Source organism: Lactuca virosa, chromosome 2, assembly GCF_052849685.1.
Source record: "Lactuca virosa cultivar CGN04683 chromosome 2, Lactuca_virosa_CGN04683_v6, whole genome shotgun sequence".
NCBI classification, from domain to species: Eukaryota; Viridiplantae; Streptophyta; class Magnoliopsida; order Asterales; family Asteraceae; genus Lactuca; species Lactuca virosa.
The window spans coordinates 235,106,706-235,128,030 of NC_136427.1; the positions used below are offsets into that span (position 1 = coordinate 235,106,706).

At 38.5% G+C, this 21,325-nt stretch overlaps 2 protein-coding genes across 6 annotated transcripts; both read left to right on the forward strand.

The window, feature by feature from the left end:
* The first annotated feature begins 12,789 nt into the window (after positions 1-12,789).
* MAG1 (Calcineurin-like metallo-phosphoesterase superfamily protein) lies at positions 12,790-14,225 on the forward strand. Its single transcript, XM_079079708.1, has 4 exons — positions 12,790-12,928; positions 13,102-13,311; positions 13,481-13,618; positions 13,713-14,225. Exons 2-4 carry the CDS (start codon positions 13,180-13,182, stop codon positions 14,007-14,009), a joined length of 567 nt encoding a protein of 188 aa, XP_078935834.1. The 5' UTR covers positions 12,790-12,928; positions 13,102-13,179; the 3' UTR covers positions 14,010-14,225.
* A 2,346-nt stretch (positions 14,226-16,571) lies between these two features.
* On the forward strand, positions 16,572-20,214 carry ARV2 (Arv1-like protein). Of its 5 annotated transcripts, none has more exons than XM_079079709.1 (10): positions 16,572-16,941; positions 18,643-18,758; positions 18,857-18,904; positions 18,982-19,071; positions 19,157-19,202; positions 19,299-19,372; positions 19,467-19,561; positions 19,658-19,724; positions 19,791-19,866; positions 19,954-20,214. In XM_079079709.1, exons 2-10 carry the CDS (start codon positions 18,672-18,674, stop codon positions 20,079-20,081), a joined length of 711 nt encoding a protein of 236 aa, XP_078935835.1. In that variant the 5' UTR covers positions 16,572-16,941; positions 18,643-18,671; the 3' UTR covers positions 20,082-20,214. The 5 variants fall into 5 exon arrangements, with proteins under 5 accessions (XP_078935835.1, XP_078935836.1, XP_078935837.1 ...); XM_079079710.1 differs by having other exon boundaries at positions 18,659-18,758; XM_079079711.1 differs by having other exon boundaries at positions 18,670-18,758.
* The last annotated feature ends 1,111 nt before the right edge of the window (positions 20,215-21,325 follow it).

The window sequence follows — 21,325 nt, forward strand, 5'->3', positions numbered from 1 at the left end:
TAAACCTCTTCCTAATACTAGTTTTGGGTGTTTTAACCTCTTGAGGCCTTGCATGCATGTAAAGTTGGCAACTTTACGTGGTAACTACACCCTAGGAGGCTAGATCTACAGTTTGGAGCCTTGGTTTCGCTTAAAAGCGTCTGAATAAGAAAAGGGCTGAAGGAACTCGACGAGTTGCATAGTTAACTCGATGAGTTGGTTAGGGTTTTCCCGATTCTTCTGGACACTGCATGGACTCGACGAGTTGTTTGGTAACTCGGCGAGTTGACTCAGGTTTTCACGGTTTTCCGAGTTCTGAAGGAACTCGACGAGTCTGTAAGCTGCACTCGACGAGTTGGGTCAACATGGACTGTTGACCTTGACCGTTGACTTTGAATTTGACCAAGGGTTGACCAAGTTTGACTTCTGAGGATTTTTTGGTAATTTGGGATTTTAATGGAATTAGTCATATGGAGGTTACAGGTGGTTGAGTTCGTAGCTGTGAGTCGGGAGTTGGATATTGTTAGTACAGCCCTACTATGAGGTGAGTTCTCCTCACTATACTCAAGGGTCTAAGGAACCAAGGTCGGCCCTTTGGATTGTTATCCTGGTTATCTTATGGTTGTGTAGTATTATGATCTGTTAGACTGGTATCCTGGTAGATAGGATGATGCTATGCTTAGGGATCTGCTAGATCTGCTTGACTATCTGTAGACTGTTATGTGATTACTTGTGTATATGTGCACATGTTTGATTGGTAGTTGAGGGTATTCCATCCTGAGGATGATTGGACCCTAGTATGTTGTCTCTATAGGCTTTTATATGATTATCCGATATAGGTGCACATGTTTGATTGGTAGTGAGAGTATTCCATCCCGAGGATGATTGGACTCAGAGTATGTGGGCGTTCCAACCCGATGGTTGTGGGTCAAGAGTATTCCATACCAAGGATGATTGGACTCGTAGTATGTGGGCATTCCAACCCGATGGTTGTGGGCCGAGAGTATTCCATCCCGAGGATGATTGGGCTCGTAGTATGGTGGCATTCCAACCCGATGGTTGAGGGCCTGGGGTATTCCAACCTGATGGTTGATTAGACCCATAGTATGTTGGCATTCCAACCCGATGGTTGAGGGCCTAGGGTATTCCAACCCGATGGTTGATTGGACCCATAGTATGTTGTTTGTTATTATATGTGTATTGTTGTGTATGGGTATTTTAGGCGTAACTCACTAAGCCTTCGAGCTTACATTTATGGATTATTGTTTCAGGTACCTCAGATAATCGCGGGAAGGCGAAGGCGTGACCGTACACATCCTCACATGTTATGATTTTGATTTATGGGAAAACTCTGATATTGGTTATTTTGAAAACAATTTGTAAACAATGATGATCTGGATGTTTTTGCAAACAATTTATGAATATGGGTTGGTTTTAAAAAGCTTAAATTTTTAATGAATTTTATGGATGTTACATACAAACTTGGGTACGACACCTCCGTCCATACAAAAGCTCAAAAGGCGGAGCACCAATGCTAGAGTGAAAACTGTTGTTGTAGGAGAACTTTGCAAGAGGTAGGTAAGAGTCCCAGCTCCCACCAAAATCAATGACACGGGCACGCAAAATATCCTCAAGAGTCTATATCGTCCGCTCACTCTGGTCGTCGGTCTGCAGATGGTAAGTTGTGCTGAAATGCATCTTCGTACCCAGCTCCTCATGGAACTTCTGCCAAAATCGGGAGGTAAAACGAACATCATGGTCTGAAACAATAGAGACCGGAACCCCATGGCGAGCAATGATCTCGGGAATATACAAATCGGCCAACTTCTTGGCCGACGAGCTCTCCCAGATCGCCAGAAAATGGGCACTCTGGGTCAATCGATCCACGATGACCAAATATCATCAAAACCCTTTGCCGTCTTTGGCAACTTCGTGGTTAATTCCATCGAAATATGCTCCCATTTCCACAAGGGAACCTCCAGAGGCTGCAACTTTCCATGCGACCTCTGATGCTCGGCCTTGACCATCCTACAGGTCAAGCACATCTCAACGTACCGGGAGATCTCCCTCTTCATGCACGACCACCAATAACTCAACCTCAGATCCCAATACATCTTGGTAGCCCCCAGATGGATAGAAAAACGAGACTTAGGAGCCTCCTCCAACACAATCTGCCTGACCCCAACAGACATAAGAACCCATACCTGACTGCAATGGGTCAACAAACCACGGCTGTCCAGAACAAGCCTAGTGATCTCGCCCATGATCCTCTCAATCTTCCAATTCTCTTCCCGAACACCCTCGAACTGAGCTTCACTAATCATCCCCACAAGCGGATAATCCACATATATCCTCATACATGACACCCCAACAGAAGGTCTAGCCGACTTGCGACTCAAAGCATCCGCCACCACATTCGCTTTACCCGGATGGTAAAGGATCTCGCAGTCATAATCCTTGACTACGTCCAGTCACCTGCGCTGCCTCATGTTCAGGGTCGTCTGATCCATAATGTGCCTCAGACTCTTGTGGTCCGTGTAGATGGTACAACGGACCCCAAAAAGGTAATGTCTCCAAATCTTGAGGGCAAAAACCACAGCCCCCAACTCCAGGTCATGCGTGGGATACCTCGTCTCATGCGGCTTCAGCTGTCGTGAAGCATAAGCTATCACTCGTCCTCTCTGCATGAGGACTGCTCCCAAGACAGTGATGGATGCATCACAGAAAACCACAAAATCCTCAATTCCCTCAGGGAGGGTCAAAACTGGGGCCTCACATAGCCCCTGCCGAAGGGTCTCGAATGCTGATTGCTGCTCGGGGCCCCACCATAAATCCACCCCCTTCCTCGTCAGACGAGTGAGGGGTACTACAATCTTGGAGAAATCCTGAATGAATCTCCGGTAGTACCCTGCCAAACCCAATAAACTCCTGATATCCGAAGGAGAGTTCGGAACCTCCCACTGCATCACCCCCTCAATCTTGGCCGGATCGACCAAAATCCCATCCTGGTTAACGAGGTGTGCAAGGAACTGAACCTCTCGTAACCAGAACTCGCACATCGAGAACTTAGCATAAAGTCGTTCTTGCCTCAAAACTCCCAGGAGCTCACGAAGATGCTCTTCATTGCTCCCTGGTCTTGGAATACACCAAGATATCATCAATAAACATGATAACCGAGCGATCGAGCATCAGCATGCATACCCGATTCATCAAATCCATAAATATCGAAGGCGCATTGGTGAGCCTAAATGGAATCACCACGAACTCGTAATGCCCATAACGAGTTTGGAACGCAGTCTTCTCCACGTCCTCCTCCCTCACCCTGATCTGATGGTACCCAGGCCTCATATCTATCTTGGGGAACCAAGTAATCAAAGAGATCATCAATCTGCGGAAGGGGATAACAGTTCTTCACCGTTAACTTGTTCAACTCCCGGTAATCAATACACATCCGGTGTGAACCATCCTTCTTCTTGATGAATAAAATCGGTGCTCCCCACAGAGAACTGCTCAGACGAATGAAATGCTTGCCTAGAAACTCCTGCAACTGAGATGACAACTCCTGAATCTCAGGAGGTGCCAAACAGTATGGCGCCCTAGCAATCGGGGCCACACCTGGCACAAGGTCAATCCTGAACTCGACCTGCCTCTCTGGAGGCACACCTGGTAACTCCTCCGGGAATACATCAACGAACTCTCTGACGACCGAAACATCAGCAACCGACACCTGATCCCCAACCGGTGTATCCACCACATAAGCCAAATAACCTGCACACCGTGCTGAATATACTGTCGAGCCCTGGCTGCAGAACAAAACCTAAACCCATCCTGGTGCCTTCTCCATAAATAACCAGTTCTCCCCCACTTGGGGTTCGAACTACCACGCGCTGACCCTCGCAGTTGATCATAGCACCAAAACGGCTCAGCCAATCTATACCAACGATCACGCATACATATCCCATGGGAATAGGAATCAAATCATTTGGAAAGGATACCCCATAGATCTCCAGAACACAACCCTGATATACCAAAGAAGCAGAAACCCCGTGTTCGTTGGCGATAGAAACTCGCAACAGACACTCCAACTCCCCTAAGGGTATAGAAAACTCCCTACTAAAGGACTGAGAAATAAAGGACCGACTCGCACTCGAGTCAAACAACTCTAAAGCAGGCAAGGAGTTCACTAGGAACGTACCTAACAAAGGTACAAAATGTACATATATATAAGCATACTACAAACATAATCAACAAAATAACGGATAGGAACATATCAGTCACAACATCTGGAGCTATTCCGGCCTCCTCGACGGTGATCTAAAAATTGCAACCTAGAGCCCTCGGGGGTTCCTCCTTCCCCTGGTGCCCATCTGTGATCCTCAATGTAGCTGGCGCGGGGGCCTGAGCCTGCTTGGCGGCGAGCAACATACAGTTGATCTTCACATGGCCAACCTGATCACAACGATAACAAATCCTCGTACTCTGAATTGGGGTTAACTGGCGGCAATCCCTCACATAGTTCCCCTCCCTGCCACACTTGTGGCATACCCCTCCTGATCAACATACCCCGTCATGAACCCTTCCACACTTTCCACAAGTGCGGCCTCGCTGACCTCCAAACCTAGAATCAGTGGCTTTGAACCGCTTTGGCGACGACTGCGACTGTGCCAGGGCCAGTCTCTACTCCCTCAACTGAAGCTCTATCTCAAGCTCACGCCACATGGCGGCCTCCTACAACTCCAACATAGAATCACACTGCTGGGTAGAAACAAACTGTCTGATATCCGTCTTGAGCATGCTCAGATAACGGTTCATCTGAGCCTGCTCTGAATCAAACTCAGGGAAAAATATAACCCTCTCAATAAACATCCGGGTGATCTCCGTCACCGACTCCGATCCCTGCCTCAGGTCCAAAAACTCTTGGGCTAACCTCTCACGCTCAACCCGCAACACATAACGAGTACAAAACATCTCTATGAACTGATCCCAAGTTACCGCAGCCCTTTGCTCAGCAGAATACGATCCCGTAACAAGTGCCCATAAATCCTTCGCTCCGGAACTCAAGAGGTTCATAGTGCACCTGACCTTATGGTCAGCTGGGCAAGATCAGGTGAACAAGCATCCCTCAACATCAGATAGCCACCTCATGGCCACAATCGGGTCCTGAACTCCGTCGAAAGTCGGGGACTTCGTATTATCGAAGTCCCGATACTGAAAAACCCGACCTGTCTGAACACCTGCAGCCGCCACGGCTGCGGAGGCGGCAACAATAGCCGTCTCAGAAATGGTTGTGTATCGATCATCAAAGAACTCCATCATCGTGGTCTTAATAGACCCGAATATCTTCGGAATCTGTCCCCAGACAATAGTAACCACCTCCTCATGAATGATCTCCCTGATGCGATCCTCTGACAATGCTGGCCCACCCTGACTGCCAACTCCTGATCCCGACACGGATCCTGCCTCAAATGGTCTCGTCATCACCATTCTAAAAATAAGCCAGGGAATATCAGATAATACGCATAACATGACAGGGAACCAACTCCCAACAAAGCCCTAGGGGTTGTGACTTCCTTGCTACGCGTACGGGTCCTGTGTTTTCAATAGTACGGGCGCATACTACCTTCCACACCTACCCATATTTGTCTCAAGGATAATCACAATACCCATAAGTATAATCATGCACTCATTCCTCAATTCCGAGAGGGAGGCTAAACATCTCGCAACTTACTGAATGACCTCACACGACTCATCCATGAAACTTCCACCAACCTGCAACACTCGTGTATGCTAGCCATACATAACACTGGACCCTATAGACATTCGAATATCTGATCCTAACCTAAGCCCTTCATCAAACAAGAACATGAAATAAGGCCAAACCAAACATTCTCAGGCTATAAGATCTTAGGTACATATAACCATAATGCATACACTAAGCAACTACAATAATGATGTCAATTTCATAAAAGAAAGGTCCTAGGCTATCATGCATCATATAATCAGGCGATTCTAACATGCAATTCCTGAAGATCCCTAGCCTATCACTACCATGTTGTTCTATCATGTCACAGTATCAAATAACAATATGGTGTTTTGGGGTCTACTTACTGGCTCCGGCTGATCGTACACATCACATCCTCCTTGAGTATTTTGAAAACAATTTGAAAATCATTTTCCTTAGTTTGAGACTGGATTCACACTAGTGTTCCTCCAATTCACTCAAACCAAGTCCCTGATTCCAATTTGTAACATTCATTAAATTCATGAAAATTTAAAACTTTTAATTAAATCAAAAAACCATTATTGTGTACAAATTGTTTCCAAAATAAGTTCAACATCAGAGAAATCCTAGAAATCTAGAAATAAAATATGAGGAGGTGCACGATCACGCCTTCGCCTTCCCGCAATCCTCCGAGGTACCTGAAACATAATCCATAACTGTAAGTCTAAAGCTTAGTGAGTTTACCCCAAAATACCAACACAACACAAAACCAGAATAATATCATAAACAACATGCATTCAGAGCCTTCAGTCTGACTGGAACACCCCACTGGCCTACAGTCTATCTGGTACACTTACAAGACCTACAACATGACTGGTACGCCACCTTGGGCCTTCAGCCTATATGGAACGTTCTTCGGGCCTTGGGCCTGACTAGTACGCCCCACTGGCCTTCAGTCTATCCGGGACGCCCTGGGTCGTTAGGCCTTCAGCACAAAGCAGGACCGCCTCAACCCAACCACACATAACATGTAGACATATACATTACACATAAATATATAACCATGCAACAAACAAACAGGCAGATCTTACAGATCACTAAGCATACTATCATCCTATCTACCAGGATACGGATCTAATAGATCACAACAGTACTCAATCATGCAATAATCAGGATGACAATCCAAAAGGGTCGACCTTGGTGCCTTCGACCTAACAAGTATAGTGAGGAACACTCACCTCTCAAGTAGTGCCAAACTGATCAGGTCTGACTATGAATCCCAACTCTTGACTTAAATGCCTACAACCACCCCGAGACCAATTCCATCAAAATCCAGAAATACCTAAAATGCCCTCAGAAGTCAACCATGGTCAAAGTCAAAGTCAATGGTCAAGGTCAACAGTCCATGTTGACCCAACTCGTCGAGTGCACCAATGAACTCGTCGAGTTTATATAGTACTCAGAAGGTTGTGAAAACCCTATCCGATTCACCGAGTTGGTTGGAAAACTCGTCGAGTTTTCCCCAGCTTAACACGTTCAGTTGATTCTTCGATTCAGGGACTCTAAGGCTCAGATCTAAACTCAAATGTTGTCTAAAAGGATAAAGTTTCCAACTTTATTCTTTGGGGCTACTCCAAGTGCTCAAAAACCCTCCACAAGGCTTAAAAACTCAAGGGCTTAACCATTAAGCACAAAGTCCTTGAGATCTGGAAACCCAACCTTTCCAAAAGAGATTCTAGCTTCAAAATCAACCTAAAGGTTGGTGCTTTATAGACATGCATGTCCAATGCATGTCTTGAACTCAAAATGGGTCAAAGAGAGAAAATATGACCTAAACTCCATGCATGGCATCAAGACTTGGCTAAAGGCCAGATCCAAACCACTATAAGGTCACCTTGACCTGTAGATTCATAAAGTTGCAACCTTTATGAGATCCATCCAATGCAACATCCAAGAATAAGGAGAAAAAAGGATAAAACTCAAGATCTAGCTACATAAAGGAGTAAAAATCGGATCTTGGACACTTACAAAGGTCCAAAAGAGTGCCAAACTGAATATGAGAGCTATGCTTGCTAGATCCTTGCCTTCTTCTAACTTCTTCTCCTTTTGCTCCAAAAATACCACACTAGTTCACAAAATGAGAGGGAAGGGTGATTAGGGTTCACAAGGGCCGATATGGGGGTTTGGAAGCTGATAAAAGATCTGCCCTAGGGACTTAAGGAGATTAAATAGGGTGCAAAACCCTAAAATTTAGGGTTTCTCATCCAACCTCCAACACGCCGAGTTTCTCTCACCCAACTCGCCGTGTTGGTCCATAAAAATACGCGGCCCAAAACCCTCCAACTCGCCGAGTTGAGGCTATCAAATCACCGAGTTCCAACGGAAAACTTGCTTTAAAGAATAAATCTCATACCTGGGAATCGGTATGTTACATAGTTGCTATGTAGAGTGCAATGTTGGGGTGATATAGACTCGTAAATTTCAAACTGGCATCTCTACATGTTCTTGTTTGATGAAGGTTTTGGGGTTGAGTTGAATGGTTCGAAGGACTATCTTACTCCATTTTTGGTTGTTTCTTAGGGGTGGGAATGGGTAGTACTCCAGTTAGTTTGATTTGGAGTTTTAGTTTTATATTGGATGCGTTCGAATAATTTGTATATTCTAAGTAGGGGAGAGTGGAGATTTCGTAGCAGGAGAATTTCATTCTTGGGTGAAGTTCTCAGCCAGGTTGCTAAAGTTCCATATTTTTAAGCAACTGCTTAATCTTCAAGGTTCCGTGTTGGGGTGGCCGTTTCTAGCTGATGAAATTTCTTCCGAATTGTCTTGGTTGCAGCTTTTAATGGTATTATGTAGGGCGTCGTCATGCTTAAGGGCCCTAGGGTAGTAGGAGCTCAGGTCGAGGGTTGCGCTGAGGATCTCCTTTTATGTTCTTGTTTGATTGGAACTTGGGGTACGAGTCACGACCCAAAGGCCTGATAAGGATAGTTAAGTTTTTCAGGTTCAATGTGTGCCTATGTTAGGCTGGGAGAGCTATTGGTGGTTAGCAGATCGGGGGTAAGCCTGAGATTTGTTGGTAGTTAACGGATCGAGGGTAAGCCTGATAGTTGTTAGTGGTTAGCGAATCAGGGTTGTTAGATCCAAGTAGGTATATGGTCTAGTTATGTATGCAATCGATTGGTTCCTGTTCAGTTTTCATTAGTATATTTATATGCAAGGTTATCGGCGACGACGGTCGACCATGGGTTCCATATTCAATTTATCAGTAAAACGGCATGAGGCCAGGGAGATCTTGGCCAGGGCGAATCTGTGAATCTTCGTTCATCATGGTTGAATCATAAGATGAAATTGTTCGCCAAATTGTTAGGCGACCTTGGAGTCTTCGAAGTATGGTTAAGGAATTAGTTCCTCGTAATGTAGTTATCTATTGTAATTTGATGGGGATGGTATCAGAAATCGTTAATGGTTTCAGAAGTGATCATCTTGGTAGGGCATTGATCAAATGTGTGACAGTTGAGAATTCGATTGTTAGGAGTCCAGTCCAAGTATAGAATTTGCATTTGAAGACCTTGGGGTGGAAACTACAAACCATAGTAAGGGTATTGTGTCGGCCGGTGCAATTGGAGTGGGATCGGGAAAACCCTCCAGAAGGTCATGGGTATATAAGAAGTAATTTGTAAGGACCGATTTCAAGGACGCAATCCAGTTTAAGTGGGGGAGAATTGTAACACCTAGTTTCCTTGATGTTTCTAATTTTGGGATAACAGGATGTAACTTGATCAAGTAAAGGTCTTAAGCTTCAAATGAATAGATTTTAGACCATATTAGATATTGATAATGTTGTTTAATGGATTAAATCCCTCGAATTATGATTTGAAGAAAAAGGGTAAAATAGGAAAGGTGATATTTCAGGCTCCTTGCACGAATTAAAGATTTTAGTTAGGTATGTTTTTAGTCAAAAGTAATTAGATAGAATTGTGGGGTTCGCTAATACATTCACATTCATATAATGATCGCCGGAACAAATTTGAAATGAAAAAGTTATGGATGTTTGAAGTTGGGATGAAAAAGGGTGAAAACCCGTCTCCACGAGGTGGCAAGCAGATTGCCACGAGGTGGCTGCTGTGCAGCCCAAGCCCATGAATTTTTGGGGTTTTCTATGTATTTAAAGTATGGTTCCGTGTTGTTGGGGTATTTTTCTATCCTCAATCATATATAAAGCCTCTTGAGAGAAACCCTAGCCTCCATTTCACCACTTTGAGCCTCCCCTCTCCTATCTCACCAATTTTTGGACTGTTTTGGTGGTTTTGGAGTGATGCTTTCATGCACGATTGATCCTTGAAGCTTAGAAATTGAAGATCTTAACTTGCATTCACCTTATAGACCTTTGTAAGTCATAAAGTTCCAATCTTTATTGCATTTCATCTCTGGATCTAGGTATGTTTAATGTTTTGATCCATTTTATCGAGTTTTAGTCCCATTTGAGGATTGTTCCATAGAATTTGGAGAACTCTTGATCTTTTGAGTAATGTTTGTGTTCAGATTTGGTCATTTGGTGGAGTAGAGAGTACATGCAAGAGTTTTCTTTACTCCATGCATGAATAAAAGTGTGTTTTGCACATCTTATGATTTAGGGTTTTAGATCTTGCTTGTTTGGAGCTTCTTAATGTACAAAGTTGGAAACTTTATCCATTTAGACATTATAGGAATGAAATCTGAAGGTTGGAGACCTGGACTTAATGGATTAGGTCGAGAAAGATGCATTATTGGTCCCTTTGAGACTTAAAGTTTAGATCTTGGTTGTTTGGATCATCCTAATGGATAAAGTTAATAACTTTATCCATTATGAAGCTATTAAGTACCAGATCTGATGTTATGAGCCTTGGTCTTTATAGATTAAGCTCTTAATGAATAAAAGGGTATTTTGCCAAAGACCACGACATGGTCAAGGAAGGCCCACGACATGGTGGTGTCCTGGTTATCGAATGTTTTGTCCTGATGTGCCCACGACGTGGCCAAGAGGTCTCCGCGTCATGGTGGGTGTTGATTTGGTTAACCATTGACTTTTGTTGACATTGATCATTGACTTTTTTTGACCAGTTTGACATTGGGTCAAACTTGAAGGAATTAGATTATTGATTAAGGTTCTATATTTGCTTAGTGCTAGTCCCTTTGCGGGAGAGATCAATGTAGGAAGTGAACGTGTTGCTGTGTTTCCTTGTGTCTTCGATTTAGATGAATTTCCTCACTATAAAAAAAATCTTTTTGCCCTCTCTTCGAAAATATTTTGGGTCCGCCCTAGCAACATCGATCTAGATACTTCCTCCAAATACTTTTTCTTTGTAAGTAAAGGTGGGAGAATGGGTCGAAATCAACGAATGTCAATCTTGATGGACGTAAAATTAGGGTTGAGTCAAAATAGAAAACAATGTCTTAATTCATCTTTCACCAACACGCCCGTATCATTAAAAATTAACCAAGTCGATTTGTCAAATAAACACATATTGTCCATTTCAGCCATTGCAAACTTGGAAACTTGAAATTTTAGTCAAATTACAAAAGATATTTTAGGGTAAAAGTAAACCAATAATGACTTTTCTAGACCCAAAGGTGTTGCTCTTGTGGCTAACCATCGCTTTATTCATATCCCTAAGACCTAAAGGTGTACCATTTATTTTTCTATGTCGTATCAGTTTTTCATTTACTCACCTTTCACTTACCAAAAGCTAGAAAATTATCGTTTTCACTACCTTTCATTTATTTATTATTTTTTTAAAATATATTTTATACAAATATTATACTCGTTTTGTAGGCAACTAAAAATCATAATTTTAATAATTTTTTAGTATATATATAATTTAATAAATATTTAAAAACTACAAAAAAAACCTTTAAGTTGTTGTCCAATCAGGAGATGAAAGAGAACGTGAAAAGGATATCACTCACATCTGAACCGCATAGCCTAAACCATACCCAGGATGTAATGTGCCCGTGCGGTTCCGCTTCCTTTCACCCACCCAACAAGTATACCATCCAACCTAAAGCTAGGCATTGAGTCATGAGTGAGGTTTTATTATAGTCTAAAGCCAATCTCGACTCTAGAAAGGCATGGTTCAAATGTCCTCTCATCAACTTCAATAGCAAAAAGCATTTGTGCTAGTATAAAACTTTTATACAAAGTCAAAACAATTATTTTACCATCTCAAGTTATGATTATGACAAACAATATGATATCATTACTAGAAAGTTTGATGATCTTGGTTTTAGCTTAATTTGGTGAAAAGAAGCTTCAAAAAAATTTAAACAAGAAATCTAAGACTTTTAGCTTGATTTTGTGAAGCATGTTACTATCCAACTATAAAAAAGGTGTAGATCAAAGCCCATGATAGTACCAAGAGTCCAAGATGCAGTTAGATTACGTGGTGCATATAATTTTAAAGTGATTGTGTTTTATAAACTTTTAGATTACTTTGTAATTTTAGTAATTTTAAAGTGATTGTGTTTTATAAACTTTTAATCAATTCTTCTTCGTGATTTCAAGTGTTCTAATGGTTTATAATATACTATACAAACATTAAAACCGATTCAAATTAAAAAAAAAAATTACTCAAATTGGGATACCATAAATCAGAATGTCATTTTTTACTTTTCTTTTTTCCATTCACTCTTTAATTTCTTACATTATTTTATTGATTTTGATTAACGCCTTGAGAAGTCAACAACAAATGTTTTCTTTCATCCAGGTTGTTCAATAAGGTCAACACACGAGATGCATATTCGTTTCTAGATCAATGTATGCATCTTCATTATAATCAATCTTATTGGCCTCAAGAACCTGTCAAATAATGGATGAGATTCATTAAGGTTGACTTAGATAGATTAATAAAAAAATCAAATTTTTTTATCATATCAATATAAGTAAATAATTGAAATAAATATATAGTCAAATTGAATAGTTTTTATGAATTTGGCATAAATAAACCATAGTCGTTGAAGAGAGAATTTAATTAAAGTTTCAAAGATAGTGGGGGTGAAATGCCAAACCCACAAAAGTAAAAGTCATTTTTGTAATTTTTCTTTCAAACTCGAAGAATCATAATGTTGCACACGCCTAGTTAATGACGACGCCCCTCTTCTTCTACGATCGGTTTTGATATCCAAAATTAACCAAAAAATCTGTAAATTTTGACTCAGTTCCGTTGAATTTTCGACTCTCATCGAATTCTTGAGGTAATTGGATGTGTTAATCTCTACTTTACTTTAACTAATTTCAGTCACTTGATTACTGTCTATGTTTGTATTAGGGTTTACTAAAACCTAAGATCATCAGTGATCCAGCTGATTTACATTTTAATTATTGATCCTCATTGAATCGAGTTGCTTTCCTAATTCTTTTCGTTTAGGGTTTGCTGAAATACATGATCGTTAGGACCTTGCGAGAAATCGAGCTGCGTGTGTAGCTGCTTTTGGGAGTTGGGAAGATGGTGTTGGTATTGGCAATTGGGGATTTACATATTCCACATAGAGCACCTGATCTACCTGCCAAGTTCAAATCTATGCTTGTTCCTGGCAAGATTCAACACATCATTTGCACCGGTAATCTCTGTATCAAAGTAAGTCAATAATTCGCTTATACACTACTTTTCTACAAACAATTAATGGTTTATCAAGATGTGATTGGTTTCCTGAGTATATTAGTTTAGTTTAAGGGATCATCCAAATGTGATTTGTTCTTTGACCAATGTACATTTCTTTCTGGTTTATGTCTCCATGGACGAACAGGAAGTTCATGATTATTTGAAAAGCCTATGCCCAAGTTTACACATCACTCGAGGTGAATATGATGAAGATGCTCGTTACCCAGAGACCAAAACACTCACCATTGGCCAATTCAAGCTTGGATTATGTCATGGTCATCAGGTTAGTCATTACACATTAACTCATTATGTTAATATAATTTAGATGGGTAATTAATTAATGATATGTGATTATACATACTCTGAAATGAAATTAGGTTGTTCCATGGGGGGATTTGGATTCATTAGCCATGCTTCAAAGACAATTAGATGTGGACATTTTGGTTAGTGGTCATACTCATCAGTTCAAGGCTTATAAACATGAGGCTGGTGTGGTTATTAACCCTGGTTCAGCCACTGGTGCATACAGCAGCATCACTTATGATGTGAACCCGAGTTTTGTTCTTATGGACATTGATGGCTTACGTGTCGTTGTTTATGTTTATGAACTCATTGATGGAGAAGTGAAGGTTGACAAGATTGATTTCAAGAAAACATCCACAGCTACTATATGATAATAATAATAATAATAATAATACTAAGATTGTTCATCTTTTGTTCCTTTTCATATGCTAACTTTATTAGGCTCTTTCTTGTCTTTTAAGGTTTTCAGACCTCCTTTTTACGTTTGGTGTATGTGATCTATTTCTTGTTTGTTTTGTCATGTAAGGAAGTTTATTTGCCTTTTTTCCTATCTTTTTACTGTTTTTATTGATATGGTTTCATTTTTATGTTTTGCTTAAGTGATTACTTACAAATGTTTCAATTTGTAAATTTGTATGCAGATTATAATGTTCAGTTATGGTATATCTTTATTTATATAATTATTTCTGAAATTAGAGTAAACTACAGAAATGGTCTTTGTGGTATAGTAGAAATTACAATTTTAGTCCGGGTTTGCATTTCGTTACATGGGTAATCCTTGTTGTCTATCTAACACCCGTAGAAAGCAAAGTAGACTGTAAAATAATTCATGTGAAATGCTGACTTTACCATTTTTATTGCGTTATTTTTTATTAATATATAATAAAATAAAGGTAAAATTGTCATTTCACATGGCTTTAACATTTGATTTCTAACGGTGTAGACAAAAAAAACTAAACTCGCAACAAAATGAAACGGATTATCCATGCAAACTTGGACTAAGATTGTAATTCTTACTATACCACAAGGACCATTCTGTAATTTACTTTTTAAATTATTAGATATGTTTACCACAAGGACCATTCTGTAATTTACTCTTTAAATTATTAGATATGTTGTGATTGAATATGGTGAATTAATCTGAATATATATGTTATATAAATATCTTTTATTTAAATAATTCATGAGTTGGCACTTTTTGGCATTATAACATCTATCAATCTTTTTCCACTAAACAATAATTCAAGACTAAATGGTTATTTAGTATCATTACAGATGATCATCTACACTAAAATGGAACATACTTTCAATTTCTTCCCTATTATGGCAAATATACTTTGGATTTCACTCTTAGGTAGTGTTTTATGCCCAGTTACTTTTTCCTTCCATTTTTTTTACCAGAGTGTGTCATCGATTTCTCAAATATCTTTTAATCAACATTTAATTGGGAAAAACAAAGAAAGAAATAAAGAAAGAGGGCCTAATTCTATGTTGAAAAGGGCAACTCTTAAGAAATATTGGATTTGAAAGCATTGTAAGCCTCATCTGCTTCACTAGGCAAAGGTTGTGGTTGTGTCTAGCCATTCGTGCTTTTTCTCTAATTGAATGAAAGTTTGATTGAGTCAGACACAACCTCTTATTTTTTATCAGACTCAATAAAAGCATATTAAAAACTATAATACTAAATCAGAGGTTTTTAATTATGGTATTGAACAATTTAAATCTGACCGTTCTGACCTAGTAAGAGATTACTCCTAAGACCACACGATGTGTAGCCTACCGCATACCGCGGTAAGATGCAGTATGCGGTAAACACCACATCGAGGACCAAAAAAAATGCGGTAAGGGTTTATCGTGGTATGCTTTTGCTCCACTCTTCACCCCTTTTGTTGAAAGTAGCTGTTGGCTATTTTTTTTTCCTATAAATAAAACTTAACTTCTCATTTTAAAATCACCAAACAACACAAAACTTTCTCTAGATTTTTCAAAAAAAGTTATTTCAAAATGTCTTCTTCTTCGTCGAAGGAGTTGGTATTGGTTCGGAGACGTACATGGCAAACAGAGCGGAAGTATACGACCGGCTTGGGAACCACAATTTTCGTGCGGAATTTGTAGAACAAATATTCAATGCTCGAACGAATCTCGTTGTCCACGATTTGTTGAAGACGACTTGTTTGACGATACAAACACCGAATCAGAATTGTTTGAAGGAGATTCGGATGAGGATTTTGATGTCGTTCCGACGATGATTAGACGTCACATATTATTATACTTTGTTTCGATTATGTTTTTTTTTTTAAATTTAGTATGTATTTTGTTTAATTAATGAAGTATTTTCCTTTTATTATTTTTAATTTATTACATTTTATTCAATTAAAAAAAAAATATGGTAAGGTGTGATATGACACCCACCAGTTTTGTGAGAAGCAGTAAAAAAATAACATGACAGTAAAAAAAAAAGTGTGGTGAGTATGATATGACACCTACCAACCTAACAAAAAAGAGCTGGTTTGAGTTTAAAGTCAAACTTTTGTACTTTCCAAAATCAAATTTGACATACATGGATAGTGGTATAAAGTCAAAGTTTGTATCAATACAATTAGGGATGAGCAGTGGAAGCGGGTACCTGCTTTCGGAACCGGAACCGCCTCGGAACTGCCGGTTCTGGAACTGGAACTGCCTTAGGCGGTTCCGGTTCTAGTTCCTAAAGTTTAGGAACCGCCTTAAGCGGTTCCGATTCCAATTCTCATTTTTACGAAACCGATACCCGCTGGATAACCGCCGGTTCCGGTTCCAATACCGGGTACCCGGAACCGGCGGTTACCCGGAACCGGTACCGACGGGTACCCGCCTTTTATAAAAAAATATATTTAATTTTTATATTTTGGTGCATTTGTTTTAAAAAATTAGGGTAAAGAACTTATACCTATTACCTTAGTCTGATTCGTTTTTAGGGTTTATGATTTTCATTCCAAAAAAACGCCGTCTTCTCTTCTCGTCACTCTCCTCTCTCCCCTCTCAAACCCATCTTCAGTTAATCGAAGCTTCAATCGCTCCAGACTCCAGTCATCATTCTGTTCGATCCAAGCTTCAATCGAAGCTTCAGTCTGCACTTCAATCTCCAAGCTTCAATCAAAGCTTCATTCGACACTTCAATCTGTTCCAGGACTTGAAATTCACTCGTCTCCCTCGTCTCTCTGTCTCTCAATCGACACTTCAGTCGACACTTCAAGGTGGACCACATCGCTCCGATTATCCCTACTTACGCTCTCCCACGTCTTCCTCGCCTCTCTCATCTTCAAGGTCGGATTCTAAATCATAACTCTAAAATATGATTGTATCTGTTTACTGTGAAATTGGATATGCCGATTATCGATTTCTTAGGTTGTTCAACCTCCATATGTGAATCTCGATTAGATTATTAAACTGTTATTTTCGATTTTTTTTGTTGATTTTTTTGATTCTTTAGGTTGAATCTCGATTTCCATCTGTTAATTTGTTTTTTTTTTTTTTTTTTTTTTTGTTAATTTCCATCTTTGAATCTTGATTCACTCCTAATCGGAAATTCATGTCTTTTGATCAACTGCACAGATTCAAGTGTTTGGTTAATGATTTACAACTATGTTATTTTTGGGTTAAGTATATTATATTATATTAGAAGTAAGATAAGTATGTTGTTGTTTTAATGGAATAACCATAACCATATATATGATGCTAAAAGGATATACTGAATTCTACTAGTGCCCATTCAAATTAAACAGTCTATGTTTGACAACATTGATGATTAGTTCCAGAAATATCTATCAAAACCAAATTCGAATCTCAAAATCAGCACAGCATCCATACAACATGTCATATAATCTATTATTGACTTCAAACTATAAATCACATATAGTTTTATAAACAGATTAAAGCATCTCAACAAAGTCTAGCAATTTAGGATTTTTCAAAAAGAAAAGGTTAAAACCAAAATTTGAAGCTTTATACTTACTTGAATGAAAAGTTGCAGAGGAAGACAGCAAGTCGCCGGAAATGGTGAATCACCCCTACCCCGGTGTTCGTCGGTCGATCTGTTTTTTTCCTCGTACCTTTGCCTTATGTCCGCGAGACAGACTCAGACTGCGACCAGCGTAAAAGGAGCAATAGTCAAGGGCCAAGGGCCTTGGGCTTCCTTACTTAATTCACATTCATAGCCATGGCCCATGGTGTTATTTAAAATTTTATTTAAATTACTTCTATGCATATATGTGTTCATGTAAACAGTTTCATTAAACAAGTCGTATGCAATCTAGTATAATACAATAATGCATACGACTTGTTTAATGAAACTGTTTACATGAACACATATATGCATAGAAGTAATTTAAATAAAATTTTAAATAACACCATGGGCCATGGCTATGAATGTGAATTAAGTAAGGAAGCCCAAGGCCCTTGGCCCTTGACTATTGCTCCTTTTACGCTGGTCGCAGTCTGAGTCTGTCTCGCGGACATAAGGCAAAGGTACGAGGAAAAAAACAGATCGACCGACGAACACCGGGGTAGGGGTGATTCACCATTTCCGGCGACTTGCTGTCTTCCTCTGCAACTTTTCATTCAAGTAAGTATAAAGCTTCAAATTTTGGTTTTAACCTTTTCTTTTTGAAAAATCCTAAATTGCTAGACTTTGTTGAGATGCTTTAATCTGTTTATAAAACTATATGTGATTTATAGTTTGGAGTCAATAATAAGATTATGACATGTTGTATGGATGCTGTGCTGATTTTGAGATTCGAATTTGGTTTTGATAGATATTTCTGGAACTAATCATCAATGTTGTCAAACATAGACTGTTTAATTTGAATGGGCACTAGTAGAATTCAGTATATCCTTTTAGCATCATATATATGGTTATGGTTATTCCATTAAAACAACAACATACTTATCTTACTTCTAATATAATATAATATACTTAACCCAAAAATAACATGGTTGTAAATCATTAACCAAACACTTGGAATCAAGTTGTTAATCTGTGCAGTTGATCAAAAGACATGAATTTCCGATGTGTTCAGTGTGGGCATCATATTAAAACTCTATACGTGCAATATTCACCAGGAAATATTCGCCTCATGAAATGTGTAAGCTGGATTATATTTTAATTCATAACTCTCTTTTCCTGCTCATTTCAAACCTAATTTATTTACATATAAAAGATTTGTTATAATTGTGATGACAGCAAAACTGTAAAGCAGTTGCAGACGAGTTCATTGAATGTGAAATCATGGTAAAAAAAAAACTGTAATTCGTTCTTGGTATTTATATCAATTGGTTTGGTCTAACTTTCACTTTGACTTTTTCTAGATTCTTCTAATTGATTTGATTCTACACAAGGCTAAAGCATATAGACATCTGTTCTACAACATGTTTGATCATGATGCTATCAACTTTGAGGTGCATATGGTTTTCTACATAATACTATTTCTTGTTTTTGTTTGAAATCCTTATTTATCATTTTTAATACATGATTTGATTTCAGGGGCTGATGTGGAAGTTGAGTTTTGGGTTTCTTCTCTTGGATGTTTGTATCCATTTTTTACACTTGGAACACTCGTTTAGCATGCAATTTGATGATCATGTATATAGTATTGTTACCCTTAATTTATATATATTCTTATAAGACAGAATCTCCATTTTAAGTACAAATGAAGAGGGATCGGGTTCAGATCCTTCATTGATCTGGGAATGTGGAAAGGTATATACATCTATATAATATGTTCATGCTTAAATTCCTATATTATATCAAATATTCAAACTAAAAGAAAAAACATTTGCATTGTGATTTATAGATATTGCTAGATGTCCTTGTTGGAAATCTTTTGTTTATCAGTATATTACTCTTTGGAACAAGATTTTTATTAACTATGTCCTCTGAAGTCTCTGGGTAAGTAGATTTTGCCATTTTAGTATTTTTTTTTTCTGTGTTTTATTATATTCTTTATTCAAATTTAAGATTCATTTAAACTTTTATCTTATACAGATACAAAAACACATGGGTTGCAATCCTTGCCTCAAGCTACTTAAAGCTGTTCCTTATAGCAATGATGGTACATCCGTCTTCTTGACAAATTTATACAAATCGCTGATTTTGACTTTGACTTCGATTTGTTTAGGTGTGGGAGTTTCCTTCTTTAGTGATCATCATAATTGATATATTTGTCATGTCTTCCAACACGTTGGCTTTAAAAGGTAACAAGTGTTGCATTAATTGGTGTTATAAAAGTTTTTTATGCATCACCTTATTATAAAAAGAAGTAATTTAATGCAAAACTGCAGTGATGAGTGAATCGACAAAGGCTAAATGCTTTGGTGTTTGCTTCTGTGCACATTTTGTCAAGTTTTTGGTGAGTTTAGCACTCAACATTCACCTTCCTGACCTAATCACAAGACTCATCTCACTCTAAAACTGTAACATGCTTTCCATAAGTGATTCTGATATTTATTTTGTTTACTAAGGGGTATTTTAGACAATTGGCATTTTATGAGGACATGACTTTGTAGAGAAAAATTAATCTAATCTTCCAAGTTGTTTTTGCCTTTTGGGAGTTTATCTATCTGTGTTTGTGAGTTTGTTGGTGGTGTTGTTATGGTCTTAAGCTTTACATGACAAAGTAACAATAAACCAAAGGAAAAGACATCCGGAGCTTACTTCACTTTGTCAATGTATCTATCTATCACTCATGAAAATAAAACACAAAATGGAATAATAGCAATCAAAATTATTAGAAAGGGATTTTTAGGAAAACGATGTTTCTATTAGTTGGTCAGAAAATTAAAGCACAACCACCATCATGGTGTTTCTCTTGGTATGAAACACTTCAACATGAAGCTGAACAAGATCGAATCGTATGGGGTTTAACCTGTTTATAACAATATTTTTCATTATTTATAATAGTAATTTTATAGAAGTATATATTAATACGGGTACTACTAAAAGAACTACGGTGGCAATAAAACAAGTTTGCCTTTATTTGATCCTGTGTTTTTTCTTGGCAGATTACGGTTAAGCATTTCCAATTTCAATTCCTCATCACATTCACATCATTCTCTCTTTGATTCTCGATTTTCCCATTACGTTTAGGTGTAGATCCGATTTCTATAAATAATTACCCATCGCTTGATGGTCCAATTATTTATATCTTCTGTTGTCCATCAATATGGATAAGGCTCAAAATGTAATTCGGTTTATACCTCTAATTTGAAACAAATCAACTTATTCAAAAGTGTTTAACAGCAGTATCAAACCGTAATAATTAAACTTTATTTTTTACAATCCAAACACTAAAAAATGTTTATTACCAATACTAAGTCGTAAAAAACTAATAAGCATCTTAAATAAGAAATCTCAAACACCCCGAACCGACATTAAAAATTTAAATATAAAAAGTATATATTGACAAAACAATTTACATGGTTAAACTAGAAGACTTTGCCTCATGAGATCCAAAGTCTATGGTTTTCATGTTAAACAAATCGACTTATAGTCTCAAACAAGCTTCCCATGAATGGTATCACAAGTTTCATATGGTTATCACCTCGTATCATTTTGAGGTAAATGTTGTTGATGATTGTGTATATTAATAGTTAAGGGGGAGTATATATATATATATATATATATATATATATATATATATATATATATATATAT